Here is a 19,528-nt window from a genome sequence, read left to right as displayed (position 1 = left end):
TCCTGGCCGCGGTGGCCGCATTTAGCTGGGGGCGAAATACCACATTGTTCGTACATAAGATTAAGTCGCCTGTTAAAAAAAAAAAGAAACCTCTGGTGATAAACATTTATCCGGACTCCTCCACTACGGAGTGCCTCATGATCACGTCGAGCTTTTGGTTGGCTCAGAATTATTTGAGTGATTTGAAGCATGCTCTAGAGAGAGAGAGAGAATGAAGAGGAAAGGCAGGGAGGTTAACCAGATATGACTCTCCGGTTTGCTACCCTACACTGGAGATGGGGGATAGGGGTTAGAAAGATGACAGAGAGGAAAACGCTAAAAAAAGGGGAAAAAAACGCACACATGGAGGCACACACACAAAAGGCGTTCCAGTTAAAGTCGTTCACACAGGCCGGTAGATCGCAAAAAGCGCAATAGCGCTTGCACGGCCTTCTTCTGTAACGGTAGGTCCTTTCGATGTTGTAGAATTCTTTTTTCGGATAGCGCTTGGTCGTCCAGTTGGTCAAGTTCGTGGCGAAGGCATGCCCTCTGTGTACTGTACTGCGGGCAGGCACACAAAATATGGCCAATTGATTCTTCATGGCCGCAGTGGTCACAGGTTGGGCTGTCGGTCATCCCTATGCGGAATGCATAGGCTTTAGTAAAGGCAACGCCCAACCAAAGTCGATATAAAAGCGTGGCGTCTCTACAGCGAAGCTGTGATGGCGCTCGAAGACTTAGTGTTGGATCAAGTGAGTACAGTCGCGTGTTTCTTAAATGTGGCCCATTCCATTGCGACGCGGTGCACTGCCGAGCAAGTAGGCGGAGCTTCCGTGCTGCGTCAGTTCTAGAATGAGGAATTGGGACGTGGCGCTACTCAGTATGGGCTGAGCGGGCAGCGTGATCCGCCCGTTCATTGCCGATAATCCCGAAGTGACTTGGAAGCCACTGAAAGGTTATTTCATGGCTTGCTTCACTTATATGTTGCAACGTCTCTGTAATATGGAATATTAGTTGTTCGTGTGGTCCGCGTCGTAAAGGTGACAGTAGAGACTGCAGTGCCGCCTTCGAATCGCAGAATATTGTCCATTTATGGGGTGGTTCATCACCAATGTGATGAAGGGCAGCAAAGAGCGCTGCGAGCTCTGCTGCCGTCGATGTTGTCGCGTGGGTCGTCTTAAATTTGATTGTTGTAGCTTTCGCTGGTATGACCATTGCCGCCGCGGAGCTACTTGGAAGGACAGATCCATCAGTGTAAATATGCGTAGAATCACGGTAGTTCTCGTACAAATGTAGTAGCGTGAGCTGTCTAAGGGCTGGTGATGATAGATCAGCTTTTTTCGAGATACCAGGTATTGTGAGGTTGATTTTTGGCTGAGCGAGGCACCACGGAGGAATCGAAGGTCTCGCAGCCGGGGTGAAACAAGCTGGCAATGATTCATGCTCTAAAAGCTTTAAAATCATGCTCCAAAAGGCGTTACAAGTACATCAGCTGAAAGCCGTATATACAGGGAAGGCCACTCGAGCAAAAACGTGTTTTTAATTCAGCATCCGTGATTAGGTGGCAGATTGAACTAGAGGCGACGTATGTACATCCTTGAAAGAGTTCATTTCAACTGCAGCTGAGGTTTTGGCAAATGAACTGTGAGTGCGCCATCATCAGAAAGCAATAATCGAAACCGTAGCTGGATCCACCAGGAAAGTGGAAGATAAGACAACGCTTACGAATACAAAAAGCATCCCCAACCAGTCAGTGCAAACAGTTCAAAGAACGTGCGCAGCGGCGCCACGGTACACTGGAACCTTTTAGTGCAGTATGCCATAGTTCATTGCCTAAACGACTAAATCTCTTTACAACTGGTTCGTTTAAACGACACTCCTGTAGAGAATAGGAACTGGAGTGGCCTGAGTTTGTTTAAAGGCGGCCTTGTCACTTCTGCGTCTTGGGTAGAGTGCAAAGACGTGGACGACTCAGAGCATTCCATCTCGTTCTGCAAGCGCTTTTAGTTTGAAAGAAAAGGGTGCCTCTGGACAGCAGGAGACCATTAGTGTCTCGTGAATAGCTTTGCCCGAAGCAACGCGAAAAGTGTGCGAAGAAGTATGGGGCAGTGTGCTCACATTTTGGAGAGGGACTGAATTGATCGACTTATCATTACACGTAGTTATAACGAGGAAAGAAATACTCCAGTGGAGCAGTTGCCGCCAAACTCTTCCAAGCTAAATCCACGACCATCATTCCTGTATCTTCACTTTCTACGAAAGAAGCCTTTCCTACGAAAGAAACTGAGAGGATACTGGCAGCGCTCATGGGATACAGAAAGATCTAATAAGTGGCATGTTCTAACGCCACATTTAAGAAATTGGCCACCCATAAGGAGAACACGGCGAACTGGGGTCATCATGTGACGACTGAGAATCGGGCACACATATAGGACACACTCGTACCTGTTTACTGGCGACGACCTACCTATCTGTGGTAAATGTGGCGAGACGCTGACTGTTCTCCACGTATTGCTGGAATGTCATGAAATAGAAGCCAAAAAAATTATTTCGTTCACCACACCGCCAGCAAATTCCAGTTCATCCAGCAATGTTCCTTGGCAATGACCGGCCTTATTGATAGCAGATCAGTTTCATCTTTTTAAATCGTATTTGGTCAATGCACGCTATGCACACCAGCGATCTGTAGCCCAACCTCTTATGGCAGGCTACTGCTGCGAATAAAGCATCTAGAGCGAATGCTTCACTGCCCTTCTGCACAAGGGCAGAACTGAGGCATCAGTCCTGCTTTAATATTTCTACATTTCTGTCTTAAAATCACTTGGCAAAAATATTTTAAGTCTATAACTCACGTCACATATCGTAGTGTTAATATAATCCTTGAACATTTCACGCAATCTATGTCGATATTTTAGGACACTAAACGGCCAAGTTATATCCATACCATTTGTCACCCACCGCACCACAACTACATCACCACATTTCCTGTTGCTTTTTGACCAGCATTAGCCCTTCCGCCATAAAATCTCATACATCATTAGCAGTATCAAGCTTTCCCTTTCTTTAATAAAGGCGACATCGTCACTTGAGCTCTGCCAAATGTTTATCCAGCAGGACTTAATTTTCCGCAGGTGATTTGCCGTAGAAAAGTGGCCGAACGTCCAGACGCTTCTAACAAACCAGATTACATATGAGCACCTGGGCACGCCACATTTAAATTATGTAGAGCCAAATACCAAGGACTTCTGCAAATATCGTAGCATGGCCAAGAGAATTCTGGCGTCCTTTGGCAGAACGTCCGGTAGAAGACACACCTAATGGAAGAAACGAGACAGAATAAACCAAAGCAAAGTGCTCGAGCAACTGAACTTTTCTCAATTATGAGGGTAATAATTTGGCTTTTTGAGACACACTTTTTAAAATAATTGTTCTATCATATATAAAAGTAACATTAAAAGGTAGCGCCCACCCTCCTGTTTTAATTATTGACGTGAAACGTCTTTGAACTCGATCTGCGTGGACGGTCCGTTGCTGAAGGCACAATTTTAGATTGTGTGTTTTAGATTCCCTCCAGGACAGACAATTGTCTTGAAGAGTAATAGAAAGGCAAGTAATAGTACAATGGCTATATTTTTCTGTTAAGCAGGCAACCTGATGCGTAAGATTTTTACTAGATAATCATATTTTAAAATGGTCATTGCACTTTAAGGTATTATGTGGCTTTTTCTCCCTACCGATTCGTTGTGGTGTGCAAGGCCCCTATACAATTCACGACAGCTTTCTCATGTGAATTGTGACATAGCTGCCGCAGGCTCAGGTCCACCGTCTACACAACCAAGAAGCGATGTCGTTCTGGTCGTCCTCTTGAAGCCCTCCGTGCGAGCTGTTCCTGTGCCAGGTTGGCTGGCTCCGGGACGCGCCTATATCACCGGCGGAGTAGCGTCGCGATGTAGAAAGACTAGGAGGGGCAAAACAAATAAGATGAGGACAAAGTGTGTGTTCTTGCTGCTAGAGCTTCGGTCGCTATGCTTAAAGATGTCGGCTTCAACCGTCTGTGTTCGTACCTGCGCTCACAAACAGCACACGGAATTGTTTCCTCCTGACATCAACATCAACAAAACACATTTCTGGATCTTTCGTTGCGTCTTGGGCTACTGCTTTCTTTGTCTTTTGAAATTTCGGAGATATAAAAGAAGAGAAAGAAAGTGTAGCCACGACAAAAAAATCAGGCAGAAATAAGGCGCGAAACGGTGACAACGATCCTAAGTTGGCACTATTAGGCAATCTTTTTAGACCTTCCCTCCGTGGTAGCATAAACAGACAGTGAGCTACTCGCCTTGAACTTTTCGGTTAACGAAGTCATCTGCTCGTTTGTTAATGAGAATGCCTCCTGAAAAAGAGTAAGGATCAGTTTGACTTCCGTGTAAACGTCCAAAATCAAGCCATCCGTACTAAGACTAATCACCAATCACATGTTAGGCAACCATACCGCGATCTTCACATACTCAGCATAACTTATCGTGTGAAATTAAATGTTTCCATATTTGAATATCCAGCAATTAAAGACATTGCCTTCTAAAATTTGTTTTCATGCAAGGACTTACCTATAGAAGCTGCACACGTTTTTTCTCTAAACAACTTTTTTTTAATTCCAGAAGTCCACACTAACTAGAGTACCAAAAGAACTGGTTTTGTTTTAATTAAACCATGGAATTATTTGTCTTATCATATTAAAGCTGCAGTTTCTGTGTTATCATTTCAACGTTTGCTTCGTGATTTCATTCTTCATCAATAACACTATTCAACAAATGAAATAACCTATCCATTATCGTGTTTTGCTGAATAGTTACTATGTATTCATCGACAAGAATTGTTTAATCACTGAAATTATTGCACTATCTTAATTATTGTATTAATAATTGTGTTGTGGCTTATATGTTATTGTAACATTTTATTATTCTTTTTTGCTGTTTAGTAGTTTTCAATCTCAGTTAACGTATTTTAGGAGGTCCCCCTACAGTGTTTTCACTAAAGGACCTCCTTATGCGCTATCTCATACTCACCTTTGTATATACTTTTTATCAGAATAAGCTTCAACCTAACCAGCATCATCATCATCATCATCATCATCATCAGCCTGATTACGCTCACTGCTGGGCAAAGGCCTCTCCCATACTTCTCCAACTACCCCGGTCATGTACTAATTGTGGCCATGTTGTCCCTGCCAACTTCTTAATCTCATCCGCCCACCTAAGTTTCTACCGCCCTCTGCTACGCTTCCCTTCCCTTGGAATCCAGTCCGTAACCCTTAATGACCATCGGTTATCTTCCCTCCTCATTACATGTCCAGCCCATTCCCATTTCTTTTTCTTGATTTCAACTAAGATATCAGTAACTCGCGTTTGTTGCCTCACCCAATCTGTTCTTATCATTCTTCTTTCCATAGCTCGTTGCGTCGTCCTCAATTTAAGTAGAACCCTTTTCGTAAGCCTCCAGGTTAAAGTATTGAACGCACATGTCGAATATTTAGCTCGCAATCAACGGAAGCTCAAATAAACGAGGTTTTTCCAAACACTGATCTCTCGCTTTCTTGCACCACATGAAATAGTGTAAACCATGTAAGGAAAGTGTGCTGATCTCGCTATAGAAATGTCGGTGAAAAAAAAAATGCACGACATATTTAATCAAACATAAGGCAAATCAATCAACTATCAGCAATGCTTCATCGAGTGCTATACGTCGGTAGTAAAAAGCTGTTTTGGTTTACCGCGTCAGTGTCTTTTAGGTAACTATAAACGATGCGGCTGGCGAGGACCCTCGTATGTTACGCATTTTCTCCCCTTGCACCGTACTTCTTTCACCATCTCACAAACCAGTTATGTATTTCGTATTAGGAAACGAGTGAGGTATACTATAACGATGTCTCACTTAAAACTACTGTATTAATGGAAACAATGCCCCATAACGAAGTAATATTTTCTTTATTTCGTTTTATCCTTATTTATTTACTTTGTTGAATAATTCATTATTTTTCTAGTTATCTAGACATACTGCGGCCCATTCTTCGGCCCAAGCAGGAGGGGCATACAGAAAAATACTGAAGCACAAAATTCCTCACAAAACACATAAAAGTGGAAGCTCACAACATATCCATTATAGCGACAGAGTAAAGCACATGTGATAGACAAATGCAACATTGTTAATTTTTTGATACGGAAGTTTTCTCTTATTCTATCATTATAGGCTTCTGGAAATTGATTCCAGGCCATCCAGAATATTTTTTTTTTGGATTTGTACACACTTCATGGTAGCTTTTTCACTGGTCTCGCAAAATAAAAAAAACACGCTTACAGAAATTAGATCTTGTTAAAATTGGTCGCAAGGAATACTGAGATGCATGTGCTGTTCCTCTACAGGTAAAACGCTTCATGCAATCGGTAATATTTATAGCAGTTATTTTCGAAACCCTATATAGTACAAGAATATCAGTCGACAAATTTTTCTGCGTGTTTCCAATGTAGCAATATAATATATGAGGTAAACACATCATGAGTGGTGACCGGGAATATAATCTTCTGTTTTCCGAAAATAAAGCTCGCAGCTTCTTTTTCCATGCGTTCTAGTTCTATAATATATTTTTACGCGCCTGGGTCCCATAGATTCCGCGCATATTCCTTCTTACTTCTGATGCAGAAAAAGATTTGATGAACTCTTAGTGCTTACTGAGCACTTTCCTGTGGAGTGTTATTTCTGGGTGCTGTCGCTGCATTGAATCCTACATGGGTGATATATTTAACTGTCGTAAAGTCTGTACAAACGAATTTAGGAAATCAGCGAGATATATGAGTGGTGCTTGCGCTCTCCTCCGGTACTACTTCGTGGACGCTAACGGAAATTGTGTTGATGGCGCGCATTATATGAAACGCACACTTGAAAAGCGTACTTTTGAGTTGAAATTTCATCTCGTGAGATAAAGAAAACATCGCCTGCGTGAACTACTCACCGGCTTAATCTTCTGCAAAAAGTTCATACCAGTTAGCAGGCAGTTAAGCGTGAATGACGGCTCTGCGGTAACGTTCTGCGTGAAGAGAAACACGTGCGTGCCAAAGGGCACATTAGAATTGGCTTAACGTGCACCTTGGTAACATGATCGACATAAATGATTCGGGACGACAAGCGCTGGCCGGCTGAACATGCAGATATTACATTTACGAGTGCGTAAACATCGCAGCAGTGTCCCCGGACATACGAACGTGCGAAAAAAAAATCAAGAAGGGAAAGTCACAGGTGCTAAGTTATAACTACCAATTTTTCAAGGCAACTCGCCAGTCTATCCCAACGACCCGTCAAAGATGAAAGGTGATAAACTTGTACAATGAAGGACATAGTGATGGCATCATTTGATGCCCGTTTGTGGGATCACGAAGTCACGAATTACCAACGTATGCTGGTTCGTTCCTTCCACAAAAAGTTCGGTAGGGACACTTAAGACTGCTTACGTGGGGGAATGTGAAAGCATTATAGTCGCTTTGTTAAAATGTGTTTGACTCATGTTTTTGACATTCACATTCATTCGAGTTCGTTCTGCTGATTCGGTGTGTGTGTTTCCGTATACGTTGCCCACAGACCCAAACCATTCAGACCATTTTGCTGCAGAACGATGAATTTTATTACAGCGAAGTTCTATATGGCTAGCCGATTCATCCCTTCGTCTGTTGCTTGTAGGCCGAAAACTGCTCTGGCATGAGCCCATGCACATGCGCGAAAAAAGGAAAGAGAGAAGCGCACAACTGGATGCGCGAGTAGCGACGCTGTTGCTCTCCATCGCAGCCGAGCGCGCGCGCAGCAGGTTCTCTCCAGTTCCAGAATAGGCATGCGTCCTAAGTACTCCCGAGGAGCAGGCAGCTTTCGATCAGCAACGCCGCGAGTAGAACCAGGAGCGAGCTCGTCTAAGCCTTGCCGATGCTCAAGCCCCGGCACAAGAACAGGCTCGTGCAGCCGATTGCAAATAGCAAGTGCGCACGGAGGATCCGGCACCCTACCAAGCCCGTCGTTTAGTTAGTGATAAACACCAGGGCCGCACGCTTCAGCTTCGTTGGTTAACCATCTGTACGGATTGCTTGGGCGGTGATTTCCAAGCTATGCCAAGTTTCACAGCTGCCGCTGAGGTAGACGCTTCAGAGTCCATCGCAGAAGAGACAGTAGCGATCAAATACACTCAAGTGGCGCCGACAGTGCACCGTAGTAGACGCAGTGCCGATGCAATGCGAAGAGCAAGTGACCCGCGGGAGGCAGCGCGCTCGTTTTATACACTCATGACTTGGCTGCACCTCATCTCAAGTGGCTCCGCCGGCATGCGCCCGATGACGCGGGCACCAGGTACTCCTTTAGTGGAACCGTCATGACGCAGGCGAAGCGTGCTGGTCTCGCAGTACACACAGTAGGCCTAGGTTCGATTCACCCCCAGACCAAAATGTATTGAATTTTCATTTTGAAGCCATTAATTTAATTTGTTTACAGGAACCTTCCTGACACATTTGACGTCAATCCGAGCTTTCTTGACCATCGCTCGGTCATGCCGCTGACGCCACCGATGTATTTTCACGCAATGGTGCATATAGTGCTTTCGCATTATTAACGAGCGTAAAGTGCATTACAGCCGAGTATTGAAGAAGCAGCCGCAGCTAAGGTCGCGTGATGTGTGAACCACGCAGAAAGTGTGTTCAACTGGTCGGCCCGGCGAGTAGTGGCTTTTACGGGACACGAAGTCTAACTAAATATTTTGACGTTACCGAGACTGGTTATGCGCGCATGCGTGGAAGGTGTGCTCCGCCGGACGAAGCGATGACGCACCGAATGCTTCGGCAGAGCTATGCGAGCAGTTGTGACGATATAGTGTATCGCCGTAGGTCCTTGGCGTAAATAGGCGAGCTGCCCTAAGATGAAAAAGCCATTGCTTTTCAGTCAGCACTCTGTCGTGTCCCTTGCATTTTTTTCGAAGTTGGCAAATTGTATGCGATGTACACTGCTACGAAGAATGTATTACCAACTATCCCTTCAGCAAACTTTATTCGAGTGTACGTAAGCATTTTTATTGTGGACTAATCGATTATAGAGATGACTATTCATCTCTCGTAAACAAATCATAATAATAATAATATATGGGGTTTTACGTGCCAAAACCACTTTCTGATTATGATGTACGGCGTAGCGGAAGACTCCGGGAATTCCGACCACCTGAGGATCTTTAACGTGCACCTTAATCTAAGTACACTGGTGTTTTCGCATTTCGCCCCCATCGAAATGCAGCCGCCGTGGCCGGGATTTGATCCCGCGACCTCGTGCTCAGCAGCCCAACACCATAGCCACGGAGCAACCACGGCGGGTGTCCTAAACAAACCAGCAGAAGTCGATTTTCATATTACTTTTCGAATGGTTCCTATACCAGACATATAATTGTTATTTATATCGCACAGTATTCGGTATACAATTAAAAGCTTGTTTCTATTAATAAGATATTTGTTATTTTTCATCGCAATGCATACTATCTTTACACGTCGTTGCTTTTTTTCTACTTTGAAACGTGCCCTTTTCATGCATGGCGATAACTATTCTCTACACCGAGCATCCCAAGTTTGTGGCCATGTGAAATAGTTTCATTGTTTTTCTGAGATGTATAGTGACAAATGCCACGCAATTGCTCTCCAGAGATCATACTTAGAATTTTCTTGCTTGTGAATTGGAAATTCTGGCAGCTCTTTGAGTTCATTTATGAAGAGCACTCGCCTAAAACCCAGCAAGCATATCTGATTATGCGAGAATAGGCACAAATTTGAACAGTACTTTCATCCACGTATAAAGCACTTATGCAAAATAATAAAAAATTACTTGTGTCTATCCGTGTTTGACATTTGTGCAAAAGAATCACTCGTTCAATAATTTAAATTATATGATGCTGTTTGCTTGGTGATTCAGTGTGAAAATTGCATTATCCTGTCAAGCTCGCTCATTGTTATTTAGTATGCTATGAAGACGTAATTTCACTAGAAATTTAGAGGTGATAACAATTCGTTCAAATTAAATAGTGTAACTGCGTAAGCTATCGCGCGACGCGTATTGCACCTCTTTCTATTGAACGAGAAAAAATATCTCGTTGATATCGCATGAAAGGCCGGCACAATTCTGCAATTTGAAAATTATCTGATAGCAGTTCAATTTAATTAGAAGAATTAGAAGAAAGAGTTACTGTGCGGGAACGCTGCGTCAAACATGTGTGCGTTTCAGAAATTCTTAAATGACAGCTTGTCGAGCCTTTCTCTGCCCTAACAACTGGAGCATTTGTATATATTCGGGAAGCAGGCTCGATAGCTAGGTTTTCTACCAACAAAACATATAACAGTTGTCATGTCGTGTAGAATCTGTTGTTTCAATCTAAATTGCCGGCAAGTTTTTAGCCACAAATAAAAACCCTGGGAGAGCTACTAAGGGTAGTTAACTACAGATTGTGATCAATCCTGCCTGATTGTGACGTTGGTGCGATGGCACAAAACGTAAATCCATGTAAATCAATCACCGCGTCTCGCAACATAAATATATTACGTATGGACTGATGCTTTAAATGGTTAGAATCATTCACTTTTGTGTTGCTGCCACTATGACTGATTTTTGTTGACTACTTTCTGCATATGCAACAAAGTCAAGTGCACTTTCTATCGATTATTGTAAGCATGCTGTGCAGGAACACTTATTTTGTAGCGCCTGAAATTAGGATTTTGGCTCCGATTACAGATTCGCTCATTATTGTTGCACAGCAAAGCTATGAAACTATGTACATTGCGTACACTCGCACAGTTCGTAAGAATTATTTTTCTTGCTACAGCGGTAAAGCCTATATATGTTAATAAGCTGATGCGTAAATAAAAGTGTTTTTGGCTTTTGCTATGATAAGCGTGTTCTGCTGGAAGTATGTTTCCGCTTGCTTCAGATCAAGAATTAGGCTCAGGTTACAGAAGTTACAGATTCACTGAGAATAGCGTGCAGAGAAAATATGTGCATTGCGTGTACACAAATAGAAATGAGCAACCTGTCGAAAACTTCGGTGATGAGAATAACACAGCTGCACTCCGAGGCAAGACTTCACCAGCACCTGCAGACGTAGCAAAGAATTCCACTAAAATATATTGACACAAGTTTATCATATCATATATAGTTCGAGTATAAAGCAAATGCTAGAAAATTTGCTTGTTGAGAAAAACGAGCGCCACGAGTTGTCGAAACCCGCGCAGCAAAATGTTACCGGGAACAATTAAGTGCAAGAATATATTGACGCTCCATTTAGACTTAGTTGGAGTTTCAACATTGTTTTACGATGATATTTTGCAAAATGGAGTGACAAATATAAAAAACAGCAGATCAATGTTTGTTACTTCCAGTCTTTGAATCAGAAAAAAACAACACTTTTTTTTAGATCTTATTCTTTTTGCTTCAATGCGTCATTTTTTTTTTAAACTTACCCAGCACCACCCTACAATGCGTGAAAGGTACCAACTAATGAAATGCATTGTTTCAAGTATCTTTCGTGACAAAAAAAAAAGTTGGAATGTGCTTTGTATAATCGAAGGTACGGAACATTAAATTTTTCCAGTTCCATACCTCTGTCGCCATACGCTGCTAAATGTATTTCTTTCTGATTGGAATTGAATTCTGGGGTTTTACGAAGCAACACCACGACTCGACTCTTTTTTTCTAATTTAACCACACTGAAGAACACGGTCATTGTTCTTTTTTTTTTTTTTTTTTTTGCTGTATAGAATAGGAGTTGACAAAGCTTATGGCGGAATCCAAGCCTTCCAAGAACTTCTGATCGGAAACAAGTTTTCGAGAAGAATCAACAATCGCGGATGAGTGCGAACAGCATGTGGAATGCAACTGTTGCTGGGCTACAGCAACGTATAAATCTGCGCATATGCTACGTAATCTAGCAATTAGAATAAAGTGAAAACAATTTATCTGCATCTTTATTGAAGTAAACGTAGTCTGAAACGGCACAGTAGCCACCAATAGACACAGCGACGCCTTACATCACTTCACACTAGCGCACTTTCACTGAGTTGCGAGGAGTGAATGCTTCCAAGGGGTCAACTGACTATCAGAAAGGACGTCCGCAGGTGTTTGTTGAACTACAATCACCTAGAGGATCCCACGACACAATGTCCCACTCGGAGCCTCGGGCTGAATATTTCCATACCGTTTTCTAGACTCTGCAACGTTTCACTTAACCCGGCTCTCCTCTCCCTGCTGTTTCTGGGCAATATGCCAAGCATTTCTGCGAAAGTAGGGTTTTATTGGAAGGCGGTGATGACATTTAAAAAGATTAGTGGTCGTTAAAAGACTTTTTTGATAAATGTTAAATTATGAGGTTTTACGCGCCAAAACCACGATCTCATTCTGAGCATTTCAGCATCATCATATTGGACGTTGTACATTCAGGAAGTTAAGAAGGAAGCAAAAGAGGCAACTGAAAAAAAAAAGTTCGGCAGCATGTTACACTCCTGTAACACGTGAAGGCGAAAGCCTGCTGTGATGGGCTGCTAAGCACGAGGTCGCGGAATGGAATCCCGGCCACGGCGGCGGCATTTCGATGAGGGCGAATCGCGAAAATACCTGTGTACTTAAATTTAGATGCACGGTAAAGAACCCAGGTGGTCCAAATTTCCGGAGTCGCCCACTACGGCGTGCCTCAGTATCATATCGTTGTTTTCGCACGTAAAACCCCCACATTTCCGGAGTCCCCCACTACGGCGTGCTTCACAATCAGATCGTGGTTTTGGCGCGTAAATCCCCATAATACGAATTTTTCAAGCCTGCTGCAAACTTGGCAATGCATTCATCACTCGAGCATAGGATCGGAGCCGACGTGTGAACACACATGTGGCGCTTGAGGACGACCTCCTCAGCGACACATGCGAGTACTTAATGCACTACCTAAAGGTGCAGCATGATTGTCGCCAATAAGTGTTACAAATGTGTAGCACAAGCCGAACACAATTACGTTGCTTCCTCTCAGCAAAGGAAAGGAAAGCATCACTCGCAGAAGAACGCCTCGATCCCGCCGCTTCGCACGTCGCACCTTGTTTCTCACTTGGCGAGCATCCGAGGCCGCAGCGCAGCTTCGAGGCCTACTGCGCAATCCGATAGGCCCCGGGCGAGCGTCCTCCGTCGCCGTCTCTCTCGCTTCGCATTCGAATGTAGCTGCAACTGTCACCGCCACCGCGAGACGTCAGCGAGGCAACACCTGTTAACGCGACAACGTTAAGGAGCTCGTGTCGCAGAAAAGTCGTCGGCGTCGGTGTCGGCGGCGTTGGCCGAGAGCGATAAATCCCGGCAGGCACTTCGTGAATAAAAAACAACCAGCAAGATGGGCTGGGTGGGAATCGAACCAGGGTCTCCGGAGTGTGAGATGGAGACGCTACCACTCAGCCACGAGTTCGATGGTTCAAAGCGGTACAAAAGCGCCTCTAGTGAATGCGGTGTTGCCTTAGAAACGAGCCGTAGAAAGTTATACTGCGGTGTATATCGGTAATTATGAACATGTAACTTACAGAAGTCGCAGTTACACGAGTAGCGAAGTGCGTTTCCGCTACATTTCTTCTGCGCTTTCAGCACACGCAGAGCCATCTTGCGGCAAACACAGAAGACCCCCTCCTCTCAATGTACGGCGCTGCCCAGAAAGGTGGCGCGCCACGCGCGCATTGGGGTTGTGCGGGGACCGTTGCGAGGCGCATCGCCTCCCGGACTCCCTCTCCCCTGACGACGTTTCACCTTGCTCCCTCACGGGTTGCAGAATCAAGCGTCCTTCCTTTCTTTAGATCACTATCTGTATATCTCTCTGCCCGTGCCGATCACGACGTTTGGCTGGCGTGCATTGTTTCCCCCTCCGAGACACCGAGTTATTTGGTTCGTTCCGCTTGCTCAGGCACACGTTTCGTTGCCGCGCCGAACGCTGCTTTGCTGGACGCTCACCGCGTCCGATGTGGGGCGCCTCGTAAGTGATCGCTGCGCCGTAGCCCATTGTCTTACACCCCTTGGCGGGTCGACAGGAACGCTGTCGCGTTCCACTCTTGAAGGCGAAGCTTAAGCGTCCTCCAATTTTTTTTCTGTCTGTGCGCGCCGCTCGTTTTTATCTCCACCCGCAGTTCGCTCTGAGAAGGTCACGTGGCTTCTTATTGAGATAGCAATTATATGGACACTCAGCGCATTTCGCCGTCGCCATGACGTCCAAGGGCGATAACACCATCGGTGCGTGTCGTGTGCTGTATGTGAAAAAGAAAGCACGCGAGGGACGCCGACGATCCCGGCTCAATCTGGCACGCGCCAACGAATAAAGCCGAGAGCAAATGCGCCGTTTTCCGTCGCGCGAAAGGCCGTTCGGTGATGGGAGGGAGGGAGTTGGGTTCAACTCTCGTACTTCGGGCAGTCGATCGGAATACAACTTGGAGATATGGCCGTTTCACCTATATCCCGAAGTGGGTTTCACTCCCACCAAATTTGGGGGTACGAGTGCCCTAATGGACTATATCTTGATTTACTGTCACCATGTGGCCTCCACATGGTGACTTTAGGAGTGACTATTTGTAATTATGAGGTCTGTGTCAGATTTATGTGATTTATTTAAGTGCCACTATGGTGGAGCAATTGCCGGCAGCAACTGCAAGGCTAATCCCACCAGTAGCCTACAACCACTCAACTCAACAACTACTGTGTCCTAATTAACTTTGCCTTATTAACACCACAGGTCATGGGTTCGACTCCAGCCTAAGTTCAAGGGTTCACCTGGCTCGACTGCCTTAATTGGCCATAATTAACAGCAAAGGTCGTTGGTGCGACTCCCACCAAAGGTCGTGCGTACGAGCGTCTTAACAAATATATCTTAATTTACTGTCTTAGTTAACTTTGTCTTAATTATCATCAACTGTACTGGGTTCGACTCTCGTACTTGAGGATGCCAATCGGAATACAACTTGGAGATATGGCCGGTTCGCTCATATCTCCGAGTCGGTTCGACTCCCACCAAAGGTGATGGGTACGAATGCTTTAACTCTATTGTAATTAATTGTCTTTATTAACTTTGCCACATTTAACCCCACAGATCATGGGTTCGACTCCAGCCTAAGGTCGGGGGTTCACCTTGTTCGAGCGCCTTAATTAACTTCGCCATAATTAACACCGAGGATCACGGGTATGACTCCCACCAAACGTCGTACGTACGAACGTTTTAAGAACGTAATCTTAATTTACTGTGTCTTAATTAACTATTGCTTAATTAACACCACAGGTCGTGGGTTCGACTCGAGCCTAAGGTCGGAGGTTCGACTGGTTGGATTGCCTTAATTTCCCCTAAATTAACACCAATGATCGTACATTCGACTGCCTTAGTTAAGTATATCTTAATTACAGTTGTCTTAATTAACTTCGCCTTAATCCATAATTAATCTAGAGGGCTCGACTTTCGTACATCAGGATGTCAATTGGAATACAACTTGAAGATATGGTCGGTTCGCCCATATCCCCAATTGACTTCGACTCCCACCAAAGGTCATGGATTCGAATGCCGTAATTAGCGATATCTTATTTACCTGTGCCTTAATTACCTTCATCTTAAATAACACCAAAAGTAGGGGGTTAGACTCTCGTACTTGACGATGTCAAGCGGAATACACTTGGGAGATGTGGCCGGTTCGCCCATATCTCCAGGAGTGGTCGACTCGCACCAAAGGTAGGGGGGGCTCGACTCCCACGAAGGATCGTGGGTACGAGGGCCTCAATTATCTTTATCTTAATTAACTGTGTCTTAATCAACTTTACCGTACTTAACCCCGCAGGTTGTGGGTTTGGCTCCAACCTAAGTCATGGGCTCGACTGGCTTGAGTACCTTAATTGACGTTGCCTTAATTAACATCAAAGCTCATAGGTTCTGATTCACCGAAAGGTCGATGGTTCGACTCCCACCAGAGGTCGTGGGTTAGACTGTAGACCTTAACAATGTCAATTGGAATTCAACTTAGCGATATCGTAGGTTCGCCCATATCTCAAAGTGGGTTCGACTCCCAGCAAAGGTCGGTGGCTAGACTCCCACCAAACGTCGTGGGTTCGGGTGCCCTAGTTAACACTGTCCTAAATAACGTTGCCTTAATTAACACTGATCGTGCCGTCGCTTTTCTTCGCTTCGGCTTCACGCTTTCTAATAAACTGATGGCCCATAATTGCACTAATGAACACCAAAATTCGCATGTTCGACTCCCACGAAAAGTCACGGGTCGTAATTGAATTGGGGCTAATTAAAACCGTGTGTAGAGAGATTAGACTGCCTATCAATGCTAGTGCCATAACGCCGGACAGCTTAACTACGGACATTGTATTTTTGTTTCCATGAGCCGTCTAATGCCTTAATAACAAAGCCTTAATAACGATGGGGTCGGCTAGAATAGCAGCGTAACCGCCACGGCGTAGTAAGTCACCTTCTGAAGCATGGTCGTGTTCCAAGGATAACCAAGAGCGATGTTCTTGCCGCACTTCTCGATAAACTTTGCTGCGACAGCTGCGCCTTTCGACGAAGTAACGAGTCCTGCGTGATGTATGAGCAAGTTAGCGCGTTGAATGACAGCACATTATTAAATCGAAGTATCTTTGGCCTCATTACAGGCACTTTGTGGTAGGCAAGTTTCTGTCCTGACTCGTTTTGGGTCTTCTTAATAAAGAAAAAATTGGCAGTTCCCGGCCGCAAGGTCAAGTACCACATCCGATAGCAAATTAGTAGATAGCTGTACGAAGTAAGGATAGCAGTGTTATTGGCCGTATAAACGTGTAAACATTCGCTTACTAACCAAATTATTAATGATAGAATGTTTAAACGTGACTCAACGAGGACGTAGAAAGACATAGACACACAGAGACAGCGTTGTCTTTGTGTGTATGCTTCTTTCTACGTCCTTCTTCAGTCGCGCTTACACATTCTATCATGGGTTCAAACCGACTAGCCCGTCAACGTGTTTTAACTAAGTTAACCAGCACAGTGTCACACGCGCACAGTTAAACATGAACACATCTCGCGCTATGAGCGCGGAAACTCGCTGTGAAAACCCTGAAGTGAGGAATCGCGGCAGCAGCAAGGCGAATTGCTCTTCATGCATCTCTCGCTTCAGCACGAACGAAACGTCGAAAGCACAGCGCATACGAAGCTACCGGCACTACGCGCACTCTGCAAACATCGCAGATCGCTCAAAAGATGAGGCCTGCGCGGGTGCGCACTTTAGCCATGTTGCAGATCGCTTTCAACATCGCATGCTTCGGCCTCCGCAGCCCCAACCCACGGGCCGCCCTGTTTCCAGCTCTGATCCCCCCGCTACCCCTTGAGTGCCCTGGAGATCCTGCGTCGCTTGCTTTATTATAACCTCAGGTGCTCTCCTGAGGCCTCCGTTTGCCGGTGGCATGTGCCCTCCTGGAACAGTGCTTGCAAAAAAAAAAAAAAAAGGAATCTATCGTAGCGACGAAAAAAGCGACCGCGACTTATACAACACCAGTCAGAACCTTGCCCCTTCAAGCATTGGCACTGCATTGCCACTGCATTGGCCACTGCACTGGCCACTGCCACTGCACTGCATTGGCCACTGCCACTGCACTGCATTGCATTGCCACTGCATTGGCAGCCAGTGGCGGAACGTAAACAAACTCGACCGCACTCTGCAATGCCAGCATGGCTGGGTACAAACGCATACAACACGCGCTAAGAAACCTCCTCCGTAGTGCCTAGGTAGAGTCTTCTTCGTGATTTGGGAGACGGAAAGTACGCTTAATTCTGCAGCCCATATGGGAGCGCGGCGCAGCGTACTGGGTATGGGGGCGGGGGATGAAAGATGAGGGGAGGGGAAAGATAGAGTAGGTGCAACACCTCCTAGACAAGAAGACCGGAGTGCTCGGCGAGTGACGTCACAGCGAAGAGGCCGGCGGCGCGCTTGGGGATACGGGTTGAATGGAGGGATCGCGGCTTGGTTCACCTAGCAGCAGTATGCTTCCATTGACTACTCTACGCTTCTTCTTCAGTCGAAACTGCGGAATGAGCAGCAGACACCTTACAAAGCATTGATTTAGAGGCACAGATACAAAACAGCTTTGTAAAGCTTGTGCAGGTGTTGATGCCAGCAGCTTCTTATAGCGTAGCGCTTTGTCGTCTTTTTAATGTACGTTTCTTGTGAATTATTATTATTATTATACCCCATACTTCATACCTATTACTTCATATAAATTGAATCCATAAAAACTTTTCCTTCTGTGTTTTTGTACTTATGGCTTTTGTGGCGCGGCAATGATGAATGTAACGCACTCGATTAGCTTCACAATAGACCCCTTGCAAAAGTACGCCACTCGCGGCCGCCGCCGCAACTACGTGCGCTGCCGCCATGTTGTGGGGGTGCCGCCAGCTGCCGCTGCTGTCTCGACTGTGTTGACTAAGCAAAGCGTCTCGTCGTTCAAGGCTCTTACTTTGCAAGTCTGCGTTAAGAATATTTATTTGGCAATGGTTCACTTCTGCTGTGTTCGTGAATGTCACCAGGAGGGATACGGATCAAAAGCGGCGAGAAGGTACGTATACGTGAGTGCTATTATTACGGGTGTTGTTCGCGGCATACCACTGTTGTCCTGCTGCATTGACCCCGCGTAAACGAGCTTGGAGCGAACTTTTCCCGCTGCCGTATACCGTTTTTTTAGCAAAACATTGTGGGAACGCTTTAGAGGCTACGGTAACTTTTCAAGCCGGATGACTATATCCCAAACGTGGCCAGTGGGCGACGCTTTCTGAAAGACAATGCTGTGCCGACGCAGTTTGTGTTTGCCAAGCCTGTGAAACAGCGTCGACCACCTAAGGAGCGAGCACTGCGCTGCAGCAAGAGTCTCACAAGCCATCTTTTACAAGCAGCAAGCCCCGACACTGATCTGAGTCAGCGTGAAAGCAACAGTGACCGAGATATGACCTGGGAGCCTCCACAGCAATCCGAAGGTGCAGGCCGACCAGCCAAAGGTCATGCGACGCAAAACACTGCTGCAGATGTGGCTTGTCACTCGTGCATTGCCACTTTTCAAAAAATTCAACTGGAGCTAAAAGCAAGGTGCGAAGAAGTTTCACAGCTGTCTGCTCATGTACAGAACCTTAAAAGGGCTTTAGGTGAAGCAAGGAAGCTCAGAGAGGACATCGTCGCAGTAAACGACAACAACATTGAGCTGATTGCAGAGAACAAAAAGCTAACTGAGCACTAACTGAGCAGCTTGAACATGTCAAAAAGCAGCTGCAAGAAATGCAACGAGCAGCTGAAGACAAAGAAAGTCGAGCAAAAAAAGAAAGAAAGCCATTCTCGCTTGCGAGGTTCCGTGATGATGACAACAGCATGCAGTTTTACGCTGGATTATCTAGCTACAAGCACTTTCAATGCTTCCTTTTATACCTGAAGCCGGGTGAAAATGCCTGTAATGTATACTTGGAAAATGAAAGCACACATGG

At 45.3% G+C, this 19,528-nt stretch overlaps 1 protein-coding gene across 2 annotated transcripts in view; it reads right to left on the bottom strand.

Annotated features, from left to right (window-relative positions):
* Positions 1-3,030: 3,030 nt before the first annotated feature.
* Positions 3,031-19,528, bottom strand: part of LOC140215985 (uncharacterized) — a 93,925-nt gene continuing 77,427 nt past the window's right edge. Inside the window, exons 2-6 of one of the 2 annotated variants that reach the window (XM_072286295.1) lie at positions 16,497-16,603; positions 11,063-11,125; positions 6,983-7,057; positions 4,316-4,369; positions 3,031-3,293 (exon numbers count right to left, since the gene is read on the bottom strand). In XM_072286295.1, the coding sequence (XP_072142396.1) occupies positions 3,198-3,293; positions 4,316-4,369; positions 6,983-7,057; positions 11,063-11,125; positions 16,497-16,603 (395 nt within the window). In that variant the 3' untranslated portion in view covers positions 3,031-3,197. The remainder of the gene's footprint in view (positions 3,294-4,315; positions 4,370-6,982; positions 7,058-11,062; positions 11,126-16,496; positions 16,604-19,528) is intronic. The other variant, XM_072286296.1, reaches the window with a different exon arrangement.

Source organism: Dermacentor andersoni, chromosome 2 (assembly GCF_023375885.2).
Source record: "Dermacentor andersoni chromosome 2, qqDerAnde1_hic_scaffold, whole genome shotgun sequence".
In the NCBI taxonomy this organism is placed as follows: domain Eukaryota; kingdom Metazoa; phylum Arthropoda; class Arachnida; order Ixodida; family Ixodidae; genus Dermacentor; species Dermacentor andersoni.
The sequence above is the reverse complement of the archived record's forward strand: the minus strand, read 5'-3'. Positions and strand labels throughout refer to the sequence as shown.